This window comes from Melanerpes formicivorus, unplaced genomic scaffold (assembly GCF_026170545.1).
Source record: "Melanerpes formicivorus ecotype bairdi unplaced genomic scaffold, bMelFor1.0.p_v2 SCAF_60, whole genome shotgun sequence".
NCBI classification, from domain to species: domain Eukaryota; kingdom Metazoa; phylum Chordata; class Aves; order Piciformes; family Picidae; genus Melanerpes; species Melanerpes formicivorus.
The window spans coordinates 2,908,324-2,923,159 of record NW_027142412.1 but is presented as its reverse complement, the minus strand read 5'-3'; the positions used below and the strand labels follow the sequence as shown (position 1 = coordinate 2,923,159).

Below are 14,836 nucleotides of genomic sequence, written 5' to 3'. Positions count from 1 at the left end.
CCTGCAGCTCAGGCTGGGCTGACAGCAGCTGTGCCTGTGCCATGTCTTTAAACTCTTGGTTTAAACTCCCTCTGTGGCTCTGCCAGGCTGGAAAGCACCAAAGCCCAGCATGGTGGGGGTTGGAAGAGACCTCTGGAGCTCCTCCTCCAGTCCAAGCCCTCTGCTCCAGCAGGGCTCCCACAGCAGCCTGCCCAGCAGCACAGTGCCCAGGGGGGGTTGGAAGCTCTGCAGAGAAGGAGACTCCACAACCTCTCTGGGCAGCCTGCTCCAGGCTCCAGCAGCCTCACACCAAACAAGTTTCTCCTCCTGTTCAGGTGGAACCTCCTGGGTTCCAGGCTGTGCCTGCTGCCCCTTGTGCTGCCCCTGGGCACCCCTGAGAGCGTGGTGGAAGCCCTGGCAAGGGTTCATTTTGGGTACAGCCCCAGGGGTTTCTTGTCTCCTTCCCCCAGGTCTGGCTCCCTGCCATGAAAGCCAAGGGGCTGGAGATCTCTGGCACCTTCAGCAGGCAGGTGGGCTCCATCTCCATGGACCTGGTGCTAACAAACAAGGCCCTGCAGGTCATGTCTGACTTTGCCATCCAGTTCAATCGCAACAGGTGAGCTCCCTCCTGGCCTGAGCCATACCTCTGGGGTCAGCTGTGGGGCCAGGGGCTGGGAGGTGGGCTGGAAGCAGCCTCCCATGATGATCCTTCTCTCTCTGATGGCTGTGGTGGTGATGAGCCTCAAACCAAAGCCTCTAAGAAGTTGACTGAAGAGGCTGCTCCTCTGGGGCCTGACTGTCCTTCATTTGTCCTCCTGAGCTGATGCTTCCTGTGTGAGGGGCACAGCAGGGATGGTCCTGAGGGGATGCTGTAGGAGTGCTGGGACTGGGTGGGAGTCTGCCTGGGAGGAAAGGGGGAGCCCTGGAGCTGCCTGAGCTTGCCCCACGGGGGGCAAAGCAGCAGCCAGCCTGGTCCTGGGCTGGGCAGGGGCAGCAAGATGGGAGGGGATGTTGCTGAGGGGGGGAGGGAGGGTGATCCTGATGGAGACTGATCCTCCCCTGACCTCCCTGGGTGTCTCTCCAGCTTTGGTCTAGCTCCAGCAGCTCCTCTTCAGGTCCACGCACCCCTCGCCCCCAACCAGTCCGTGGAGATCTCCCTCCCTCTGAACACTGTTGGCTCAGTCATGAAGATGGATCCTCTGAACAACCTCCAGGTGGGGAATGGCCTGGGGGGGTCCCAGCAGGGAGCAGGAGGTGCCCCAGGGTGGCTTTAGTTCCCTGGAGGGAGCTGGAGGGAGGTGTGATGGCAGGAACCAGGCTCAGCTCTTCCCCTCTGCTGTTGGGGCTCAGTCTGCCCCCCAGCTCCACAGTGTTCCTCTGGGGACCCTGGGAGGTCCTCCCTGACAGCAGCAGAGCTGAGCCTTGGCCAAGCATCTGCTCCCAGTGCCCCAGCATGGGGAGAGGTGGTGGAGCTGCAGCTCCAGCAGGGAGCTGGGAGAGAAGGCTGAGGGGGAAGAGCCCTGGCAGCTGCCCCTTTTCCCCTGTATGCTGCAGGTAGCTGCCAGTTCCCTGCCTCTGGTGCTTGTGGGATGGCACCCAGCTGGGGTGGGGTGGGGTGGGATGGGTTGCTTATTTTGGGAACCACTCAGCTGCTGTAGATCAGAGGAGATGCTGACTTCCCCCTGTCCTCTCCCCCCCAGGTTGCAGTGAAGAACAACATTGATGTCTTCTACTTCAGCACCCTGTACCCCCTGCACATCCTCTTCGTGGAGGATGGGAAGATGGGTGAGCTGGGGGGGTGCTGCTGCCCCTGGGCTGTGTGGTGCCATCCTACCCCCCTCTAAAATCCTTCTGAGCACATTCCAGTCCTGGGGCTGGGGTTGGGGGGCAGGTGCCCCTGGCAGTCTGGGGCAGGCAGGGACAGAGTCATGACCAAGCTGTGGCTACCTGAGGTGGCCCTGAGCTACCTTCCGCCTCCTCCCTGCCAGGGAGAGCTTCACCTGCCGCTGCTTTGCCTTACCTGAGGCACTCCCCAGCCTCTCCTCCACACCTCCATAGCTTCCTAACCCCCCAAAGCAGCTGGCTTTCCTGCTGCTGGCCTCGGGGGGGTGGCAGCAGGGCAGGGTGCCCAGCAGTGGCCTGGCAGTGTGCCCCCTCGGGGGCTGGCTGAGGCCGCCTGGGTTCTCGCTGCAGAGCGGCAGATGTTCCTGGCCACCTGGAAGGACATCCCCAACGAGAACGAGGCCCAGTTCCAGCTCAAAGACTGTGCTCTCAGTGCAGGTGGGTCCCAATCCCTCAGGGGCACCCAGCTCAGCCCAGTTACCCCAGCCCAGGCTGCAGGGAGATGAGAGCTCCCTGTGCTCCACTCCGGGGAGGAGCTGCTGCCTTGCTTTGCCCTTGCAGCACCCTGGCAGCCTGCTGGGGACATCCCTGTTGCTGGGCACAGGTCCTCTGCCCACCCTGGCATCAGTCTTGCTGCAGAGAAGCTGAACTGAGTCATGCAGCCCTGATGCTGCTCAGCCTGTCTTGGCCAGCCCACAGACAGAGTGAGCAGCAGCCAGGACCAGGCTCCTTGGCACCTGCTCACCTTCCAGCTCCTTCTCCAGGAGCTGTGGTGCCAAGTGGGGTGTGCAAGCCCCAGGCAGGAACAGCCAGGTCCTTTCAGTCCTGCTGGCAGCAGTGAGCAGACCTTTGTGGAGCCAAGAGCCCCTGGGGAGGAGCTGGGAGCCAGGATGAATAGAGCTCTTCTCCTCCCTGCGTGGGCACGGAGGGTTTGGATGTCCTGGGGAGCATGAGGGGAGGAGAAGCTGGAGCAGGAGGTCAGCCCAGTGCCCTGCACTGAGCAGCAGCTCTCCCCTCCCCCTGCAGATGCTGTCAGCAGCAAGCTGCAGGGCAGCAACATCTTCACCATCGCCAAGAGGAACGTGGAGGGCCAGGACATGCTCTACCAGTCCCTGAAGCTCACCAACGGCATCTGGGTGCTGGCAGAGCTCAGGATCCAGCCCAGCAATCCCAGTCTCACGGTACAGCCCTTCTCCTGCCTGCCCTGCTGCCCACAGTGCCTTCCCCACTCTGCTCACAGCTTGGGGTGGGCTGGGTGCTCCTCTGGCACGTCTGTGGTGGTGGAACCTCTCGCCCCTCGCCATCCCAGGGTGCTGTCTGTGCCAGTCCTGGTGTCCCTCTCCCATGGGGGGGGTGAGATGTGGTCTGTGCTGCCCAGCTGGGCTCTGCAGCAGCCCTTGTTCTCTGCTGGTGGCCCTGTGGTGGCAGTGACAGGCAGCAGGGAGGTGCCAGCTCACCCATTCAAGCCCTGGCCCCTTCCTGGGGCATCCCCAGCTCTGCCTTCGTGCTGGGCAGCTGCACGCCCCAGGCCCCACGCTGGCCGTGAGCCATCCCCCACATGCTGCTTGGCCCAGCCCCTTGCCCACCCCCCTCCCTGGCAGTGGGTCTCTGTGGGTTGCCATGAGCTGTGCCCCCCTGACTCACCTCTCTGTCTCCGTGCCCGCTGCCCGCGCCGACCTGCCCGCTCCCGCAGGACCTGGAGGTTAGCAGAGTGCTTCCACCCCGGCCTTGGGCTGCTGCTGCCTGCTGCTTCCCCCCTCCTCCTTCATGGCTTGCCCTGCCAGCCCTGTGTGTGTCCCTTGGTGCCTCTCCCTCCCAGCGGTGCTGCCATGAGGCTGGTGCCAGAGCTTTGCTTTGGCTTGCTTGGGATGAGAGCTGCAAACCCTGACCCCAAGGGAGTGCTTTGGAGGGCTGAGGTGTTCCCACCCCTCCTTGGGATGAGAGCTGCAAACCCTGATCCCAAGGGAGTGCTTTGGAGGGCTGAGGTGTTCCCACCCCTCCTTGGGATGAGAGCTGCAAACCCTGATCCCAAGGGAGTGCTTTGGAGGGCTGAGGTGTTCCCACCCCTCCTTGGGATGAGAGCTGCAAACCCTGACCCCAAGGGAATGCTTTGGAGGGCTGAGGTGTTCCCACCCCCTCCTTGGCTTCACTTGGGATGAGGAGAGCTGCAACCCTGATCCTGGGGGTTCCCTCCCTGAGCTCTCCCTTTGGGCTGTGAAGCTGATTGAGTTCAGAGGCATCTAACTGTCGAGCAGATAACCCTTTGGGCCTCCTGCTGCTGGCGAGAGGAAGATGCCTTTAGGGGGGAGCCCTTCCCCCTCGAGCAGCCCCCAGGAGCTGCTTCCTGCCCTGCTGCCCTCTCTGCCTGTGCTGCATGTGGCTGTCTCTGCCGGGGGGGAGCTGCAGCAGCCCAGGGCAGGGTGCTCAGCGGCCTTGAGTGCTTTCCTTTATCCGGCCCCGCGGGGTGCTGCCGCAGGCAGGGCTCTGCCCTCCGGGGCTGGCTGCTGGGGGTTGAGGTGCCCTGACCACCCCACCCCCGCCCCCTCCTCTCTCCCCACAGCTCTCCCTGAAATGCCGAGCACCAGAGGTGTCGCAGTACGTCTACCAAGCCTATGAAACCATCCTGAAGAACTGAGGTGCAGCTGCAGCCCCTCCTGCTCCTGCTGCTGCTCCTCCCCTCCCGGTCCCGCCCGCGGAGGGGGCGGCAGGACCCCTCTGCATGTCTCCCTTTCCCCCCTGCCGATTCCAAACCAGCCCCGGGGCCCCAGCATGGAGCTCCAGCTCCCCCCTCCCGTGGGGGTGGGACGAGCAGAGGAGGGCCGAGGGGGGTCCCAGCCAGTCCCTGCATCCCTGTAGCAGTCGGTGTGTGTGGTGCAGTGCCCTCCTTGCTGGTGTTGCCCTGCTCCAAGAGCCCTGGCCCACCCTCTGCATCCCTCCCCCTGCTGGGGTGGGGGTGGGAGGGCTGCTCCCCTCCTCCCCTGCGACATTCCCCCCTCCCTGCTGCCCAGGGAGGGCTCTGGGGGAGGGTTCAGCACCCCTCAGCCCTGAGCTCCTCATGAGCCTCTTTGGGGACCTGCAGTGCTGTGGGAGGGAGTGGCCCTGGCTGCAGCTCCCCCTGGACTTGGGGTCTGCTGCACCCAGAGCAGCTGGGACACAGATTTGGCTTCTTCCTTCCCCAGCATCTTTGCTTCTCCCTGCCTTTTCCCCCTGGGGCAGGAGCACTGGGGCTGGGCCCCCAGCCCTCTGGAGGTCTCTTCCCCACGGGAGCTGCTTCCCAAGGGCCCAGAGGGACTTCAGGATCTCCACTTTGAGGCTGTCCTTCAAAGTGCAGGGGAGGGGAAGGATTTTCCAGCCCCAGCCAGGGTCTGGGAGGGCTCCCAGCATCACCTCCCAGCCCCACAGCTCCCTCTGCTCCCTGCTGTCACCCATGGGTGCCAGAGAGGAGGTGCCACCTTCCCTGGGGGTGACACTGCTCCTTTCCCCTCCCAGCCCCCCAGAATAAAGCCATGGGTCCCCCCCCACCCAGAAGCATTTGGTGCAGGAAATCTCTAATAGATGAAGTCTCAATCTCTGCTGCTGCCTTGTGCTCAGTCTGCCCAGGGCAGGGCCAGGGCCTGCTGCTCCCTGAGGAAGCAGGATGCTGTGAGCTTCCTCCCAGCAGTGCCCTGCCCTCCAGCCAGCAGAGAAAGTCCTCTCCAGCTCTTGGGGGCCCTGGCCTCTGGCTCAGCCAGGCCTGAGGCAGCAACCTGCCCAGCACCGGGCCTAGGGCCAAGGGAAAGTGTGACAGGATGCTCCCTGAGGAGCAGCCCTCTGCTCAGCCCCCACAGCCTCTCCTGGCTCCACCAAGCCCCCCAGCAGCCCCACCCTGGGGTGTGGGGTCCAGGGACCCCTCCCAGCTTCTGAGCCCCTCCCTGGGGGACAGCTGCTCCCTGCAGGGGGCCAGTGCTGGCCTTGGTGCTCAGTCGGGATGGGCACCAGCACCCCTGCCAGGCCCCCTGCCGGGCACAGTCACTGTTACTGGGCACTGCACCCCTTTGGGGCACCCCCTGGGGTACTGGCAGCACCCTGGGATATCACCATGGGGCTCCAGGCTGCTCCCCAGAGCCTTGGCAGTGCTTGAGGCACCCCCTGGGGTATGGCAGCACTCTGGGAGCACACAAGGCAGCAGCCCTGCTGCAGGACACCCCAGGGGTTGCTGGTGCTGCTTTGGAGCCTCCCATGGGGCACTGGCACTGATCCCAGGGGAGAGGCAGGGCAGGCAACTGGTAGCCATGGTAGCCACACTGCTGTGGGACCCCTGTGGTGAGCCCACACCCTGCCAAGTCTGCCCCCAGCCATGTTCCCCCTGGGGCAAACAGCCCTCAGCAGAAGGCCCTTGGCCCCAGGGCACTTTTGGCTGCAGGCAGCTCCGAGAGCTTTGGGGAGCTGGGGGGCTCCTAGATGCAGTGAGGTGTCCCTAGGGCTGCAGGGGGGTGCAGACCCTCACCCTGGCCCTGCTCTGTTCCCAACCCTGCCACCTGCCCCAGAGCCTCCCTCCCTTGGCAGGCCCCATCTCAGAGGACAGATGACTGGAGGCAGGGGGCTCAGCTCTGTTGGTCTTTACTGGCTTGGGGAGACATGCAGGGCCAGCAGGGGAGGGGGGCACAGGGGCCTGGGTGGGGACCTCCAGGCCCAGCCCTGTCCCGTGTCAGGGACACAACCATGCTGTGGACAACGCTGCAGCCAGCCAGCTGCTGAGGGGCTGGAGAGGAAGAGCTGACCCCCCCCCCGCCCTGAAACACAGGTGGTGGCAGCAAGCTGCACGTCCCCAAGTCATGGAGAGGAGAAAGAGGAGGGAGGTAAGAAGGAAAAGGTGACCAAAAGAAGTCATGAGAAGGACAGGAAGGCCAAGATGAGATGATGGTGACAGCAAAAGGAGAGGAAGGCAGTCAAGGAGATGACAAGGAGGAAAACAAGGAAAGAAGAGTAAGGAGGGGTGATGAGACACAGCTCAGAGGAGCAGCAGCTCCCTGCCCTCCAGCTCTGCTCCCAGACACCCAAGCCACAGCACAGCTGTCTGCTCCAGCCACCACCCCCCTGGCCATCACCCCCCCCCCGGCCACCATCCCCATGGCCCCCACCCCGGGGCTGCTCCCCAGGGCCCCGGGGCACAGCCAGAGCTCTTCCTGCCTGCCTGGGACGGGGGGCTGCCTGCAGGGCCAACCCCCAGTGGCAGCAGCGCGCAGGGGCCAGAGCCTGGCTGCGGAGCCGGCCCAGCTCGGCGCCCCTCGCCCGCTCCGGGCCGGTGCCGTCGCCGGCAGCGCTCCGACGTCCCCAGGGGCTGCGGGGGGCTTCTCCCCCTCCTGCTCGCACCCGCGGCCGCCCCGCCGGGCCGCTCACGGCCAGGCGTCTTCATCCAGCGCCGCTCGCTCCCGCGGGGCCCAGCTGGGCTCCAGCAGCGAGGAGAGGACGCTGTGCAGAGCCCCCCAGGGCTTGGCGCTGCCGCTGGGGGCCCGGGGGGCTGCGGCGGAGCCCCGCGGCGTGGGGATCCTGGAGGGCTTCATGTGGGGCTGCGTGTCCTGGCGGGGCTTGGCGCGGGGCCGCGGGGAGGCGGCGGGCGGCGGCGCGGGAGGCTCCTCCGCCAGCTCGTCCTCCCCCGGCGCCCAGTCGGTGTCGGACTCGGGGCCGCCCCGCGGCTCCCAGGAGGCCGGGAAGCAGCTGCTCTCGTCCGAGGAGCTGGAGAGCGCCGCCCGGCGCCCCGCCTCCCCCGCCTCGGGGGCTGCCGGCGGCGCGGGGCCGGCGCCGTTGCCGCTCCGCCGCCCGTCCTTGGCGAAGACGTTGAGCGAGGAGGAGGAGGAGGAGGAGGAGCAGTAGGCCGAGTCGGCGGCGCCGGCGGCCGGCGGGGGCGCGGGGGGGGTCTCCCGGCCCTCCATCTCCTCCATCATGCGCGTGTTGGCCAGGAACTCCTCCTCCAGCCGGCGGAAGAGCTGCTGCTCCTGGCCGGGCTCCAGCCGCAGCGGGGCGCGCAGCCGCCGGCCCAGCTCCTCCAGCTCGCGCTCCCAGGCCTCGCCGCCGCCACGCGGCCGCTCCGCGCGCGCCCCCTCCACGCCTTCCTCCAGCGAGGCGCGGCGCGGCGCGGGCGCGCGGGCGCGGGCGGGGCTGGCGGCGCGGGCGGCGGCCTCGGCGCGCGTCCACGAGTGCTGCCCGTCCCGGCGGCGGCTGATCAGCAGCAGCGGCGGCGGCGGCGGGCCCGCGCGGCCCTGGCTGCGGGCGCGCGGCGCGGCGCGGGCGGGGCCGTTGGGCACGCGCGAGCGGCCGCGCTCCTCCGGGCGCGAGGGCGCGGCCTCGCAGGCAGCCGGCGGCGGCGCCCCCCCGCGGCTGGCGTCGCGGCGGCGGGGGGCGGCCCCGTCCCGGGCGGGGGCCGCGGGGCCGCTCTGCGCCGAGGAGGCCGAGGAGTCGCTGTCGCCGGAGCAGCGGCGGGCGCGGGTCTGCTCGCGGGGCCTGCGGAGCGGGGCGGGGGGGACATGGGGAGCGGGGTCAGGCGTGGGAAGGAGCGGTACTGCCCCCACCCCCCCCCATGGCACTGCCCCCCCCCCCCCGGTACTGCCCCCCCCCCCCACGGCACTGCCCCACACATGGCACTGCCCCCCCCACGGCACTGCCCCCCCCCCACATAGCACTGCCCCCCCCCATGGCACTGCACCCCCCCACATAGCACTGCCCCCCCCCATGGCACTGCCACCCCCCCCCGGCACTGCCCCCCCCCGGCATTGCACAGCCAATTACCTCCTTCTTTCCTGCACCTTTCACCCCTGCACTGTTGCTCCCCTCTGCCCTCCCCTTGCACCCCCTCTGCCCCTCCATTTCATCCCTCCCCCCCCGTGCTCCCCCCTGCCTCACCCACTGCACCGCCTTCACCCTACCCTACCCCTGTGCCCCCCCCCCGCCTCCAGGGCCCCAGCTCACTCTCCTTGGCTACACCAGCACCCTCCACACCCCCCCTGCAAACTGCCTGCGCACTGACAAAGGCAGGAAGACAGCCGGGCCTCAGCCCCCACCCCAGGCCTCTGCCCCCACCCCAGCTCTGAGCCCCACCCCAGACCTCTGCCCCCTCCCCAGCTCTGAGCCCCCACAGGAGGGCTGAGGCATTGTGTCCCCCCCCCAGCAGCACCACGGGTGACCTACCTGAGGCTGCCCCCTGCGGGGGGGCCGGCGGCGCGGGGCCGGCGAGGGGTGCTGGGGCTGGGGGCGTGGGGGGTGGTGGAGGAGGTGCTGGGAGCTGGTTTTTGAGGGGAGAAGCCTGAAGCACGGGGCTGAGGCAGGCGGTGAGCTGCACAGAGAGGTGATGAGAGGTCGGGGGGGGTCAGGGGGAGGTCAGGGGGGGCTCCCTCCCTCCCAGGGTGCTGGCACCCACCGCTCCCAGCCAGGCTTCCCCAGGCTGTGCACTAATCACTTCAGGAATTAATTGGGCCCCAAACTGGCCTTGCCTCACTCCCCTTGGTTCTGCCTTTATCCTTTCAGCCAGCTCAGCCCAGCCCAGCCCCAGAGAGAGGAGCCCCAGGTCAAGCTGGCAGCGGTTCAGCACCCAGTGGGTGCCCCTGGGAGCACTCACCCGGGGAGGCACAGCGGCAGGGGTCGTGCTTGTCCAGGTAATGTTCCAGTGTGTCCCAGCCGCCGCCAACACGCACCATGACGTGGCTCCTGAGCACCTGAGGGGCAAGGCACCGCCTGTCACCCTGCGGGAAGGGACAGAGCCACCCCCACCCCCCCGCACCTGACATCCCCCGTGGGGGTGTCTTGTGGGGAGTGAAAGCAGCGTGGGGCCCACCCCTCTGTGGTGTCCTTCAGGTTGGGTGCCCTGCAGGGGAAGGAAGGGGGTGAGGGGGTGCTGGGGTGGGTTGGGGGTGGCTCTTACTCGGACGAAGATGAGGGTGTTGGAGTCGCCCACTTTGTATTTCCCCTCGGAGACCTTGACCATGGGGAACTGGGAGGGGCAGGAGCAGCAGCCCAGGATCTCCCGCACCTGCCAGCAGAGAAGCAAGGGGTTGGTGTGGTGCAGACCCCCCCTGTACATAGGTGAACGTGGTGTGCCCCCCCCCCCACCATGTTCACCCCCACCCAGTCTGGCAGCTGCCCTCCTGCCTGTACCTGCCAGGATTCAGCCAGGTGGGTTTGGGTGGGAGCCCCTGACACTGGGGAGCACCCACATGCTGTAGGAGAGGGGCCTGGGGGGGGCTGCCCATTGCTGGCCCCTCCCTGAGCAGGCTGAGAACAGACACAGCCCTGTTCTGGCGCCACACATGGAGCCCACCCACCCTGTGAACCCAGAATGGGGGGGGCTCAGAGCAGCCCCAAAATGGGGAAGGAGGAGAAAACACCTCCCCAGGCCCAGCCCCACTAATCCCCAAACCAGAGGGGATTTGTCCCCCTCCCAGGCACCCTGATATGGGGCAGGGCCCTCCAGTGCCCCCCTGCACTCAACATCTCCCAGCAGCAAAAGGTTAAAGCCTCTCTGTTTTGTTGCACCCCCCCAGAGATCAACATCTGACACAAGGCTAAAGGGCAGATGGGGGGGGGCTTGCCAGGTGACACCCTCCCACCCCCACGGCTGTGCTGCCTGCCCCATTCCTGCTCCAGTCCTACTCCATTCTTGCCCCATGGCCTGCCCCACTCCTCCTCCACATCTGCCCTGCTCCTGCCTGGCTCCTGCCCCCCAGCCTGCCGCACTCCTGCTCCATGCTAGCTCCAGTCCTGCCCTGCTCCTGCCTGGCTCCTGCCCCAGTTCTGCCCCACTCCTGCCCCGCAGCCTGCCGCTAGCTCCATTCCTGCCCTGCTCCTGCCTGCCAGCTGCCTGCTGGATCCGGGACGGCTGCCCTGCCCAGGCTGACGTCAGGGATTAGGCTGGGAGCCAGGAGGGGACATGGGGACGCGGCCGCATCCTGCCCTGCTCCGGGCTGGACACACATACACCCCCAGACCCCCCCCCCCACCTTTTGGGGCTATTTGGTAACTTTCTGGAGGTTTTTTGCAGCTCTGCCCACCGCAGTGTCCAGCTGAGGCAGGATCTGGCTGCTGTGATTCCCATTCAGGGTGCAAAGGTCAGCCCCAAGCGGGGTGAGGGTGGGGGAAACTGGGGCATGAGAGGGCGGGGTGGGGGGGGGTCCTGACCCTGCTGCCATCCCCTTGGGGTGGGGGGACATGGGGACAAGCTGGGCAGGATGTGGCCCCTCAGGCTCCTCCTCAGCTCCAGTGCTGCCCATAAAAGCCAATGGTGAGGAATTACGCAGCTGGGAAAAATGCAGCCGGGGTTGGCAGTGCTGGGCCCGGGGGGGGGGGGATCTGCAGGGGGGGCACGCTGCAGAGTGGGGGGTGCAGGATGTTCCCTATACACCCTCCCAACCCCGAGCACAGTGGCTGCAGAACTTAATGAGGAATTGGGGTTTCAATTAAAAAGCAGCTTTGAGCTTAGGGAGTCAGGGGAGGGCAGCCCCCCCAGCCCAGCCCTGCGTCCCCCCCGGCCCTGCATTAATCCCTGCCTCGCACGCGGGACGCGGCCTGCACCCAGCCCGGCTCTAATCCCTCCTGAGCCTCCTGGCCCCGGGCTGGGGGGGTCCCTGCACCCCACCTTGTGGAGGGGCACCCCCAACACCCCCTCCTGACACCCCAAATCACGGAGTGTCCCCATGGCTGACTGTCTGTCCCTGGGGACACCAGTGCCAAGGGGCTGGGAGGAGGAGGGCAGGAGCAGGTTCCTGGGGTGAGGACCACTCTGTTCCCCCCCTGCCACCCAGGGGAGGAAGTGGCAAGGGTGACACCCATGTCCCTCACTATGATTATAGCCATGGCCACCAAAATAACCCTGCTCCTGATGTCAGGAGGCTCTGCTGAGCTTGGTTGAGTGGGTGGAGAGGAACTCCCACGGGCCACGCAGAGCCTGGGTGGGTGGAGAGAAGATGGGCTGTGGAGAGCCTGGGTGGGAGGGTGGAGAGGATGGGCCATGGAGAGCCTGGGTGGGTGGATGGAGAGGATGGGCCATGGAGAGCCTGGGTGGGAGGTTGGAGAGGATGGGCCATGGAGAGCCTGGGTGGGTGGATGGAGAGGATGGGCCAGGGAGAGCCTGGGTGGATGGTTGGAGAGGATGGGCCATGGACAGCCTGGGTGGGTGGATGGAGAGGATGGGCCAGGGAGAGCCTGGGTGGGTGGATGGAGAGGATGGGCCATGGACAGCCTGGGTGGGTGGATGGAGAGGATGGGCCAGGGAGAGCCTGGGTGGGCGGAGAGAGGAGCTCCCGCAGGTGGAGAGGGAGGAGCTCCCCCAGGCCATAAGGCATCCGACAGCGCTGCCCTGCCCGCTGCCCCCGCCCCCAGCACCGTCTCACCAGCTCGTCCAGGTTCTTGAGGTCGCAGAGGGAGATGGGCCGTGCCCTGCCGGGGTAGGCGCCCGCCGGGGGGTGCCCGCCGGGGCTCTCCTGGGGCGTGCCCGGCGCGCCGTAGGCCATCTGGTCTCTCATCTCCTCCTCGATCTCCTCCTCCATCTGGATCAGCATGGGGGCCAGCATGCCGAACTTGGAGCCCCTCCTGGCCACCTCCAGCAAGCAGAGGACGAAGTTCTTCTCGTTCTTCCTCAGCACCAGGTCGTTGGTCTCGAACATGAGGACGTCCTGGATGCCCAGGTCCTGGCGGCACCACCGGATGAAGTTGGAGACGTTGTCGCGGGCGACGAAGGAGCCTGGCGCCACGTTCCTGGCCTGGAACACCACCTCCTGCCGCGGCACCTGCACGCGCGCCGCCGCCTCGGGGTGCCGCCGCTGGAAGTCCAGGGCGGTGCGGTTGACGTTGTTGGCGTGGCGGCAGAGGTGGCAGCCGGTCTCCAGGCTCTCCAGGAAGGTGTCCGCCTGCAGGTCCAGGTCGTAGAGGGTGTTGAACCACTCGGCCAGGTCCTCCTTCATGGCCTCCAGGTACTCCTCGCTGGAGCGGAAGGGACGGATGCTCTTGGAGGCGGCCGACTGGATGTGGCTCGGGTCAGCCATGGTGGCTTCCGGCTGCAGGGGAGTGGGGGGCAGACGGTGAGGACCACTGCAGCCGGGAAACAACCCTCCCCCTGCCCCCCGCACCCCCCTGCCACCAGAAGCTCCTCCAGAAGCAGAGTTTGGCCACCCAGTGTCACACACCCACCCCCTGGTGATTGCTCCCTGCCTCAGCTTCCCCCACCCACGAGCAGGAGAGGTACTGCCACCACCTCCAGAGCCTGCCCTGCCTCCACCAGCAGCCACGGCACTCCCCGCTCCGTCCCCAGGCCATGTTGCCTCCAACCCCTGTCCCACCACTCCATGTTCTTCCCACCCTCTATGTCCCCCACCTCGTGTCTCCCCCACCTTGGGTCCCCAGCCCCATGTCCCCCCTGATGCTGTGTCCCCCCCACATCATGTTCCTCCATCCTCCTCTCCTCCAGCCCAGTTTGCCCCCCACCCCATAGCACTCAACCCTGTCCCCCCCACACTCCCCCACCCTGTGCCCCACCCCATCTCACGTCACCCCATCCCTTGTCCCCTCCCTCCACACCTTATCCCCTTTGCCCCCTGGGGGTTAATAGATAACTTGTCCCCAGTGCTCCCCATTCCCAGGGCCAAAGCTGCCCAGTCATGGTAGCTGTCCCCACCCTGTGAGCAGGTGACACCCCCATGGACCACGATGGCAGGGGCAGGGAGACACCCCCACCCCCCCACTACCCTTCCCCAGCCCCACACCCTGGGGGGATGTCCCTTGCCTTGGGGTAGGACATTACTGCCGCTAGGAGAGGAGAACAGTGGGGCTTGGGGGGGCTGTGCTCAAGGGTGGGGGCTCCCCTGGTTAAGGAGGGGGGAAACACGGCGGGGGGGGGGGTCTTTGCAGGGAGGGAAGGGGAGCTTCCCTTGGGGGGGCTATCTGCTGAGAGGGTCTGGGTCTGTTGTCTCTGTTGGGGGGGCAGTATCACTATACCCGAGTGCCCCTCTTCTCTTGGGGGGGGTTTGGGGGGGTTGGGGTGCGTGTCTTTCCCGTGGGGGTGTCTGGGGGGAGGGTCCCCTTTGTGCCGGGGGGGTCTCCTGCGTCTGTCTGCCCAGGGAGGGGCTGTGGAGGGTCCGCACCTGCGAGGCAGCTGCCGGCTTGTTCGGGAAACATGCGGGGGGAGGGAGCAGCGGCGAGAGGGGGAGAGGGGCTGGGGGGGACGGGGCTGAGGTGTGGGGGACGCAGGGGCAGGGACAGCCTCCCCCCCGCACGCCCCCCGCTCCCCTCCGCGCCGCCGCCGCACTCACCGCCGGTTCCGCTACCGCCGGGCCGGGCCGCGCCGCCCGCCCCTTCCCCGCCGCGGGCCGGGCCGCGGCTTCCAGCGCCGGGGGGGCCCCGCCGCTGCCGCTGCCCCCGCGCAGTCCCCCGCCGCCATCCGCCGCCGCCGCCGGGCCCGGGCAGGGGGCCGGAGGGAACCGGGAGCGCGGCCGGGAGCGGAGCGGGATCGCCGCCGCCTGCCCGCAGCCCCGGCCGGGAAGTTGGAGGCGGCCCAGAAGGGGCCGGGACGGGAGCGGCGGCCGGGCCGGGCCGGGCGGGGACACGGCGGCGGCGCGGGGCGGGGGGGGCGGCGGCGCGGGGCGGGGGGGGGGGCGGCGGCGCGGGGCGGGGGGGGGGGCGGCGGCGCGGGGCGGGGGGGCGGCGGCGGCACCGCCGCACACGCCCAGCCCGGGCCGGCTGCGGGGTGACTCGGGGACCCCACTGCGCGCTCCGGACCCCTCCCTGCACCGGCAGCGCGGTCACGGCGGGGCGGGGAGCCGCAGCCCTGCCAACTGGGGGGGGCTCGGCTCGCCCCCATGGGGATGCGCTGCGGAGCCCTTTGCGGGGGGCAGGGTGAGGATGCGCAGAGCGCGCAGTTGAGGTGCTCTGGCTTGGGGAGGGGGCGATATGGGCTGGGGGGTTGAGGGGGCTGTGGTTCAGGGGGGTGGAGGTGTTGGGGGGGGTTTGAGGGGGCTGTGGTTGGGGGGTGGAGGTGTTGAGGGGGCTGTGGTTG

At 67.8% G+C, this 14,836-nt stretch overlaps 2 protein-coding genes and 1 non-coding gene across 7 annotated transcripts in view; 2 read left to right on the top strand and 1 right to left on the bottom strand.

The window, feature by feature from the left end:
• Positions 1 to 5,382, top strand: part of AP1B1 (adaptor related protein complex 1 subunit beta 1) — a 30,540-nt gene extending 25,158 nt beyond the window's left edge. For all 5 annotated transcript variants that reach the window (XM_068161821.1, XM_068161824.1, XM_068161823.1 and 2 more), the window contains 6 exons: positions 450 to 595; positions 1,064 to 1,193; positions 1,680 to 1,764; positions 2,173 to 2,259; positions 2,848 to 3,002; positions 4,382 to 5,382. In XM_068161821.1, coding sequence (XP_068017922.1) covers positions 450 to 595; positions 1,064 to 1,193; positions 1,680 to 1,764; positions 2,173 to 2,259; positions 2,848 to 3,002; positions 4,382 to 4,456 — 678 coding nt within the window. In that variant the 3' untranslated portion in view covers positions 4,457 to 5,382. The remainder of the gene's footprint in view (positions 1 to 449; positions 596 to 1,063; positions 1,194 to 1,679; positions 1,765 to 2,172; positions 2,260 to 2,847; positions 3,003 to 4,381) is intronic.
• Positions 662 to 766, top strand: LOC137453050 (small nucleolar RNA SNORD125). Its single transcript, XR_010990238.1, has one exon. It is a non-coding gene; the product is annotated as a small nucleolar RNA SNORD125 (small nucleolar RNA).
• A 1,022-nt stretch (positions 5,383 to 6,404) lies between the features above and the next one.
• GAS2L1 (growth arrest specific 2 like 1) lies at positions 6,405 to 14,378 on the bottom strand. Its single transcript, XM_068161819.1, has 6 exons — positions 14,094 to 14,378; positions 12,180 to 12,842; positions 9,716 to 9,823; positions 9,413 to 9,509; positions 8,986 to 9,130; positions 6,405 to 8,301 (listed from the first exon to the last, which is right to left on the bottom strand). The coding sequence occupies exons 2-6, from the start codon at positions 12,828 to 12,830 to the stop codon at positions 7,197 to 7,199; spliced, it is 2,106 nt and encodes a 701-aa protein (XP_068017920.1). The 5' UTR covers positions 12,831 to 12,842; positions 14,094 to 14,378; the 3' UTR covers positions 6,405 to 7,196.
• Positions 14,379 to 14,836: the final 458 nt, after the last annotated feature.

What these genes read in the sequence shown, in the direction of transcription:
- GAS2L1 (XM_068161819.1), bottom strand. Translation starts at nt 12,830, where the DNA reads ATGGCTGACCCGAGCCACATCCAGTCGGCCGCCTCCAAGAGCATCCGT. An exon ending in TCAAGAACCTGGACGAGCTG is followed by an intron (nt 9,824 to 12,179) that starts GTGAGACGGTGC and finishes CTCTGCTGGCAG; the next exon opens with GTGCGGGAGATCCTGGGCTG. An exon ending in CCCGCAGGGGGCAGCCTCAG is followed by an intron (nt 8,302 to 8,985) that starts GTAGGTCACCCG and finishes CCCGCTCCGCAG; the next exon opens with GCCCCGCGAGCAGACCCGCG.